Source organism: Terrapene carolina, unplaced genomic scaffold, assembly GCF_002925995.2.
Source record: "Terrapene carolina triunguis isolate 2854851 unplaced genomic scaffold, T_m_triunguis-2.0 Scaffold210, whole genome shotgun sequence".
Classification (NCBI taxonomy): domain Eukaryota; kingdom Metazoa; phylum Chordata; order Testudines; family Emydidae; genus Terrapene; species Terrapene triunguis.
Window position 1 is genome coordinate 34988438 of NW_020664561.1, and position 9228 is coordinate 34997665.

Genomic DNA, 9228 nt, shown 5'->3' on the forward strand with positions numbered 1-9228 from the left:
ACTGCTAGTTGGAGCACTTTGTCTGGAGCTATTCCTGCGTTTGGTTTAGCTTGGAACTTGTAGACCTGTTTAGTGAGGTAGATCCCAAGCACAGCAAACTATTCATTTCTTAAAACATTCCCTGGGTAGCTTATAGTAAGCACCTTACTGGTTCCTAATTCATTTCAAATGACTAAATCAAGTCCGATGCACGGTTCGTTGTTCAGCTGATGAAGCCAGAAGTGATCTAACCTCATGGATTTCCAGTGCATACAATTGTATCTTGCTGTACATATCATTATATTGTATTGTTGCAATATAGAATAACACAGTCACTTGGGCTAGTTTACAGCTGTGCTGAGCGCCTGGCTTTCACTTCCCAGGCCAGGAGGGAACAACTTCTCTGACTGACTTAGGCTATGTCTACACTGCTGCAGCTGTGCCGCTGTAGTACCATAGTGTAGATGCTTCCAACATTGATGGAAGGGTATTTTCCATCGATGTAGTTAATCCAGCTCTCCAAGAGGTGGTAGCTAGGTCGTTGGAAGGATTCTTCAATCAGTCTAGCCGTGTCTACACCAGGGGTTAGGGGCAACTTAACTACAGCAGTCAGGGTGAGAAATTTTTTACAGCCCCGAGCAACACAGCTAGGTGGATCCAATTTTTAAGTGTAATTCAGGCTTAAGTGATAGTGGACTCCAGAAGTAGCCCTGTTCCAGCCCTTCTCATTTAAAAAGAAGAGAGTACATTAGGATTGGGTCCACAGGGTGTGTAAAACATGAGCAATTGAAGGGATCCTCAGGGGTTCAGGTAGGACCTCACAGGAAGGGTGTAGAGGGCAGTAATTTAGTGTATGAGGGGGAAAAAGTAGATGGTCTGGATTTTGTACACCATACTGAAACAGACAGTCATGCTAGCGTTCCATCAACTTTTAAAATAATTGCGAGTAGAGTTGTTTGTCGTAGCACTTGGAAGAATGTTCTAGACATATTAGCTAGTGCTTCTTATGCTATAAAAATGCCTTTCCCTGTGGCTAATGAACCTTTGATCATTCTGGTCATATAGTATTACTAAAGTAATAAACATAAATATTGGGCAGGGGAATGGCTGAGCTTGCTGTCACTTTATCCTCCTATCTGTATATAGCAGCAGTTCAACTTAGTGGAGTGAGGCCAACAAGAACTGTTCTTTTAATCTGATTTATCTGTGTTTCTATTGCCCCAATACCTTACATATATGTATCTGTTACATACGTTAGAGTTTACAGTCCTCATCCTGCCAGCCCAGGCTGGAAATATAAATCTATGAAGTGCAGTTAGATTTCTGTTGTTCCCCAAATAGCATGACATCACCACTACCCTGGACAAATTTAGTGTCCTAGGAACCTGCTATGTAGGAAGATAAGGAAACCAAGCAAGGGATTGTTAGGGAATCCTGAGGAATTCTTGTACTTTGCATTGGGTTACATTGTGTCCCTGTCCAAACACAGACATGAGGGCGCATGAGTAGGAATGAGGGTCTCTCGGGCCTGGTCTACCCTACAGAGGAGCCCCGCTGCCCTGGGGGTTACAGCCAGAGTCCCTCCGCCTGGCTGTCAAAGGCAGCAACAGACAATGTAAACAATAGTGTCCACACGGATACTGCGTTGACATAACTACATCGACCTGTGGGACTCCGGCTGTCAGCTCCCCACAATACCCCACGTCAGTCGGTATAGGCACTCCTGGTGAGGAAGCGCACTGCCGATGGAAGGAGCATAGAGTGGACACACAGAGCCGATTTAATTACTGCAGTGGCTGTAGGTCGACTTAACCTAAGTCAACTTAATTTTGTAGCGTAAACATGCCCACAGAAAGAGCTGTTGCAGAGTACTTCTCTTCCCCACACACCAATACCATGGACAACTGGGGAGGAGGAGTTGTGCCTCTTTGAGGCATGGTGCCTCCATGTAGATCACTTACAAACTGCCCCTTCTGATGGGCTGCCTGCCAGCTAAAAGCATGATCTAACCCATTATTTCCAATGCCCATCAATTTAAAACCATTTTGGAGCAGACCAGTAGGTCTGGGAATGTTTGCAGCTCTACAGGGCTTACACATCACACTTCTTCCTTTGCTGTGACAGGTGAATTACACAGTGAGTGCTGGTATGGTTGTGGGTATATTCATTGGATTCGAAAAGAAAGCGTACACGTCTCCAAGCAATCTCCCTGTACTTATTGCATTGCTACTTCTGTATGGGTAAGTCTTCCACGCAATTTATTCATGTAGAGTCCATTAAGCAGGCAGTGATCTTTATTTTCATGTTAGAAACAAATTTCAGGTTGCTTAGCTTGGTAGTGAGAGTCTAGTTTTAAAGAGGTATAATCTAGTGGGCACAACAGAGCACTGGGAACCAGGAACTCCTTGGTTCTAATCCCAGCTCCAACAACAACTCACTGTATGGCCGTGAGCAAGACACTTAACCCCTTTGCCTCAGTTTTCCCATCTGTAAAGCCAGGACATTATATTTATTTACTATCTCACAGGGATGTTTTGAGACTTAATTAACTAGCCAATTGGGCTGGACAGGATTTGGAGGGAAGGAACTTTTTATGGCTAATTATTAGTAATAGTCATTATTATAGTAGGGCACAAAGGTCCCCATCCGAATTGGGGCTCCATTTTGCTAGACAGTATGCAACCACAGACAAAGACAAAGGAGGCAGTATAGCTTAGTGGGTAGAGTACTGAACTGGTACTCAAGAAATCCAGGCATAATAGTTGCTCTGTTCACTAGGGTGAACTTAGTGAACATTTCATCTCTCTGTGCCTTGGTTTATCTATCTGTAAAATGCATAAGTATACTGACCCTCCTTTGTAAAGTGCTTTGAGCTCTATGGATGAAAAGTCCTGTATAAGAGCTAGGTACTAAAGAGACACAGGCTACAATTGTAGGCTGACACAAGGATTCTGTTCCCCAGTTCTGCCATATGCTGTGAAATGGGTGTACTAATGTTTACCTACCTCACAAAGGTGTTCAGAGTCTTAAAGGTGAAATTGGACTTGTGTGTTGTTCTGCTGCCTTCTGATGGATAAAGGTCTAAATGTTTGGGTTTGTTTTTTTTAAACCCATATATTTTGTTTGTTTTTTACCCCTAGAAATGCCAGAAATATCAGATCTTGTTACCTGAGGTTTAGCTGAGGTACTTGTTGGCAATCTTAAATATCTAGTGTCAACTTTTTCAGCCTCTAACTGAAGGGGTGGAATGTATTCAATCTTTAACAAACAGACCATTTCTTCCAGCCGTTTAAACAATTCAGTTGAATAAGTGTTGGCAAAAAGATTTTTTACAAGACTGAATACAATTCACTTCCCCTCTCAGTTAGTCAGGGTTCACTTTTAACATCACAGTCCTACTAGTTCTGCAGCTGTCCATAGTGTCCTCTACATAAAATAGATCAGACAAGATCTGAATTACTAATGTAAAACAACAAGCAGCTTTTTATCTTTAAACACAGGGCCTTCCAGGCCCTCTTTATAAACCACAAAGGAGCCTAGAATGGGCAGAAATCCAATTTTGCTTTTTCTTTAGAGGTCACCTTTAATGCCCTAAAGTTTGTCAAGCACTTTGGATGGAAGGCATTATGCAACTGCTGAGCATCATTTAGTGTCTGCAAAGTACTTGAAGATGAAAAATGTTATATAAGTGACTGCTACTGTTTTATTTCTAGTCACTTCCCCATGCTTTTTCAAAGTTACAATAGTGCAATCACTAAGAAGTGAGGTCACTAGCTAAAGACACCTAAAAGCATTTAATCAGAATAGTCAGAGGAATTTTACAGGCATAAGAATGTACTATATTAAAAGGAGTGTGTTTCTGTTATTTTAAAAGCATCTGTAAAAATGAAGAAATGTTTGCCAAAAAGCATCCCATGTGAGTCATTTTAAATTTCCACTTGTGACCACAGCCAGGTTTTAAATAGGTCTTCAGAGGCAAGAGCTAGTGCACGATCCTCACTGCATCATCTTGTGATTTTCTTTTAGCAGCAAATTGTGAAGTTTGTTGTGAAACTTGTTGTGAAACTTTGTTGTGAAATTGTGTCATCTACTTAGCCCCCAGTTTGTACATACCAGAAATGTATGACACCGTTTGGAGGAATTCAGCACTGTTGTCACTGCAGCTTCTCCTTGTCAGACTGTTTGCTGCCCAACATTATCAGTATGTTCAAGAAGCATACTGTTGTTGTGCGGCTGAATCAACACCCGATATAGTGTGACAGTTCTTTGGGTGCTCAGGGCTCTGAGGCCAGGTCTACTCTACAGATCTGTATCACTCAGGGGTGTGAAAAATCCACACCCCCTGAGCAATGCAGTTATACCAACCTATCCCCCTGTACAGACGATATTTCAACAGGAGAGCTTCTCCCATTGACACAGCTATTGCCTCTTGGGGGGGGGGAAGGATTAACTATGCAGATGGGAGAAGTTCTCCTGTCGGCATGAGCATCTTCACGTGTGCTACAGCGGCGCATGTGCATCGGTGGAGCTGCACCAATGCAGCAGTTTAAGTGTAGACCTGCCCTCAGTCATCTTCTTACCCCCATCTCTAACAAGAAGGAGTCTTTTGTGTGGTAGTGGATGTTTTCTCCTCCCTAACACTGTCATCCCTTCTGCCACTCAGGCACGCTCCCCTGGGCTTATGCCAGCCCTTCCTTTGCCAGGCAGGTTAACAGCACCCCAAATCCCTTTGAATCATTCTGCAGTGATATCCAGCCCTTGACATTGACTACTCCCAGAAATTCCAGATTCTCTGCACCCAAAAGTGCAGTGTACCTCAATTTACCAGTTTGTCCTTAAACCACCACTCCTGTAAACCATACAGCACTTGTGAGCACTTATAATAAAACAAAAGTAGGTTTGTTTAAGAAAGAATAAAGATTGAACTAGAAACAAGAGAGAGTGGGGGGGAAACAAGTGTTTACAATATAAAACAGGAAGCTAGAGCTACATTTATCAATAGTTACCTATCCAATATAACACTGCTCTACAGCCAAAATGCTTCTGAAATAAATGTAGTCAAACTTTACTAATTCTGGGTCACTGAGAACGAAAATGATGCTTAAAATTGTTGATTGGCTCTAGTTTTCAAGATATGCTATTGGGTCAGTATATACGACCCTTGACTTGGGAATGGCGGAGGATAAGTGAGTTATAAAGGGAAGGGATCTCAATTTAAACCAGAAATGACTAAAATACATCTTTGACTGGATCTATGAATAAATCTATGACTGGGTTTGGACAGTACTTGCTTTTTAGGCAAAACAATGAATGATGCAATCTGAAGCTGGTATTGCATCATCCATGATATGAATTGCATCATGATATTCCTAGAAGTCATGGATGATTCAATCATAACGAAGCTTACATCACTCTGCTGAACAAATTGCCCTATATCAGCTCTAGAAATCATACAGTGTCGTGCTCTCTTATTGTCAGTCTTTGATTTTGCAAAGGGACACATTTCTGTTTAGCCAAAGTGAGCAGAGATGCCTCGTACTTGTGTGAACAGTGCAGATAACTTCTGCTATGTTTGTGGTGAAGTGACTTTTGCATCACAAAAGCGCAGTATAACCACTATGGTTAAGAAAGCCTATCACCTTTATTTTGGCTGCAAAATTGGAGATCAGGACAAGAGGTGGGCCCCACACATATGCTGCAACACTTGTGCAACAAATCTTCGCCAGTGGTTGAACAGGAAAAGGAAACCTATGCCTTTTGCAGTGCCAATGATTTGGAGAGAGCCAACAGATCATACCAGCAATTGTTACTTCTGCATGGTGCCTCCAGTTGGGAAAGGTGTGTCAAAGAAGAAAAAGTGGACTGTGCATTATCCAAACATTCCATCAGCTATACGCCCAGTACCCCACGGAGAAGGACTGCCGGTTCCTGATGCACCAGAATCATTCTCACTTGAGTCAGACGAGGAAGAGGAAGAGGATGAAACTTCTGGTCCTGAACCATCAATGTCACAGGACCCCCATTTTCTCCCATCCTCCTCCTCTGAACCATACCTCATAACACAAGGTGAACTGAATGACCTTGTCAGGGATTTGGAACTACCCAAGAGTAAGGCAGAGCTGTTGGGCTCCAGACTACAGCAGTGGAATCTCCTGGCAGGTGATGTTAGGGTTTCCATGTTCCATGACCGTCAAAAGGATCTTGTCCCATTCTTCTTCGTAGAAGGTGATCTTGTAGCCTGCAACAACATCGATGGTGTGATGGCAGCCCTCAACATCGTTCACAATCCAGATGAGTGGAGACTGTTCATTGATTCATCGAAGACAAGTCTTAAAAGCTGTTTTACTGCATAATGGCAATGTTTTGACATCAATTCCAGTTGGTCATGCAGTCCATATGAAGGAAACCTATGACAACATGAAACAACTTTTGCAGTGCATAAACTATGACCAACATCAGTGGCAGCTTTGTGGCGATTTGAAGGTTGTTGCTCTCTTGCTTGGTCTGCAGACTGGTTACACAAAGTACTGCTGTTTTCTCTGCGAATGGGATGGTCGTGCAAGAGATTCCCACTACATCAAGAAAGATTGGCCACTCCGACAGTCATTGGAGCCTGGGAAGAAAAGTGTTCAGCATCCACCACTTGTTGAATCAAGGAAGATTTTGTTACCACCCTTACACATCAAGCTGGGTCTGATGAAGAACTTTGTCAAGGCCATTGACAAAACACAAGCAGCTTTCAAGTACCTCCGTGGAAAATTTCCAAGGTTAAGTGAAGCTAAGATAAAGGAAGGTGTCTTTATTGGTCCTCAGATTTGTGAACTTCTTCGAGATGATGCATTTGACCATGCACTGCGTGGCAAGGAAAAGACGGCATGGAAAGCCTTCCAGTTAGTAGCAATAAATTTTCTCGGAAACAACAAGGCAGACAACTACAGGTTGTTGGTGGAAAATCTCCTCAAGGCATACAAAAGCCTTGGTTGCAACATGTCACTAAAGATACATTTTTTGCACTCTCATCTAGATTTTTTTCCACCGAACTGCGGAGCAGTGAGCGACGAGCATGGTGAGCGATTTCACCAGGACATTGCAACAATGGAGAAACGCTATCAGGGCAAATGGAGCCCATCAGTGCTTGCAGACTATTGCTGGACAGTGACAAGAGATGCTCCATTTAATGAATACAAGAGACAAGCCAAGAAGTGCTGAGTAGACACTGAATAGGCCTAAACTATGTACATAGTAGTTTTTTGCCTTTTGTTTCATAATAAATTTTATTTATATAACCCTTTTGCTGATTTTTAAAGTGTTACATAAACAGGACAGGTGAAATATTATCATGTAAAGCAACCATAAACACATGAAAAGACCTAGGTTTACAACTTATGATTAAAACTCTACTATCTACACAATATACATAGACATAAAATGTAAAAACCTAAATATCTTAGAAACAGTAGCCAATCAGTTGTTTTAATTGTCATATTTGAATTCAGCACATCAAAATACATAATAAATAGCACATTTTATCTCTGAAGCAGACGACTTCTCAAAAATTGTAGACCAGTGTAATAAAGTAGATTTCCCCCAAAGTTCAGTACTTTGCAGAGCTGGCTGGTTTCTCAATAATCAGTATCCAAATATTCATGAAAGCCCCCTGCCCTTTAAGGGTTTCCACAGTGAATGGATCCAAAGTGTCTTTCCCCACACTGTTTTAGTGAAGAAAGTCCTTTGTTTCTGTTCACAGGCAGGGCGAACCCTGACTTGGATGCAGAGGTTTTTTTCTACCTTTAAGTGGTTTGATTGTTTCATTGTTTCTGATGGTTTTCCATTGACTGTACTGTGATGTGGCAAGGATAGACAATAGAACCTTGCATTACCTGGCTGACTGACTAGGGAGGGTGACAACTCCTTCTTGGTTAAAGGGGTCCTCATTGAGACATATTACCTCCTGGAGACTAATTTCTACGCCAAGTCCATAAAGCAAACTTTCAGTGTAGGGTTACCATACGTCCGGATTTTCCCGGACATGTCCGGCTTTTTGGGACTCAAATCGCCGTCCGGGGGGAAATCCCAAAAAGCCGAACATGTCCGGGAAAATCCGGCGCCGCCGGGTGCTGGGCCGGGGTCCGGGCCAGGGCTGGCGGCCGGGCCGGGCGGTGCTGGGCTGGGGGTGCTGGGCCGGGGGCCGGCAGTGCTGGGCCGAGGGTGCTCGGCCAGGGGCTGGCCCGGGGCCAGCACACCAGGGCCCGAGCCGAGCCAGGCTGGAGACACCGGGGCCGGCCACCGGAGGGAGCCGCTCCGTTGGGGGGGCCAGACTGGGCCGCGCCTCCTCCCCCCACTCCCCCCAGCTTACCTGCTGCCTGCTTCAGGCTTCCCGCGAATCAAATGTTCGCGGGAAGCAGGGGAGGGGGCGGAGTTGGGGCGGGGACTTTGGGGAAGGGGCGGAGTTGGGGCGTGGGCGTGGCTGGGGCCCGTGGAGTGTCCTCTTTTTGGACACTCAAAATATGGTAACCCTAGCCATCCTACATCAGGTGGGGCTGTCCGTGGAGAAGTATCGCCAGACATTCCGGTCAGCAAGGTGGACGTGGGGGTTGCAGCCCTGGGCATTTGCCCAAAAGTTAATGGACTAGGCCACCCCCTGGCTGAGGCCAGACGCCCAGACAGTGGGGGAAATCATGAACACATGGTGCTGGGGCCGGGCCGGCGCTCCGCTCGGCCTGGACCAGTGGCCCAGCACTCGGAGGGGCTGGCAGCTCGGCTGAGGGATGCGCGGTGGCAGCTCGGCTGAGGGAGGGGGGGCACCAGCTCGGCCTGCACTTGGGGGAGGGGGACTCGGGCCAGCGCTGGGGCCAGGCTGGCAGCTTGGCCCAATATGGCTGGGGGTCCTCCGGTCACAGGGGGTAGGGGGCCCTCAGGGCTCTTCCTGTTAAGGGGGGTTGGGGCTCCGGTGTGTGTGGGGCAGGGCCTCGGGAGGAAGGGACGGGGCCAGCCTCTCCAAAGCAGGGGATCACCCACTGCCCAGGACTACCATGTAATTAGAGAGCACTCAATGCTCCCTTTTATCATGCAAACTGAAGTGTTACTATATGATCTAATAGCATACTTATTGCCAGTAATTGCATTTGAGTTAAATCATTACTGCGAACACAAACAATTGGAAACTTGTGTTACTCTGTAACAGGGCCTCCTGGCTCCTGCTTCTGTCCCGGTCTACCAACTACACAGAGACCCTTGTGCTGGTCCAAC

General features: G+C 45.2%; 1 protein-coding gene across 1 annotated transcript in view; it reads left to right on the top strand.

The window, feature by feature from the left end:
- LOC113407202 (retinal-specific phospholipid-transporting ATPase ABCA4-like) overlaps positions 1-9228 on the top strand; it is a 113130-nt gene that overhangs the window by 89664 nt on the left and 14238 nt on the right. The window contains exon 37 of the mRNA XM_026655362.1: positions 2104-2219. Within this exon, the coding sequence (XP_026511147.1) occupies positions 2104-2219 (116 nt within the window). The remainder of the gene's footprint in view (positions 1-2103; positions 2220-9228) is intronic.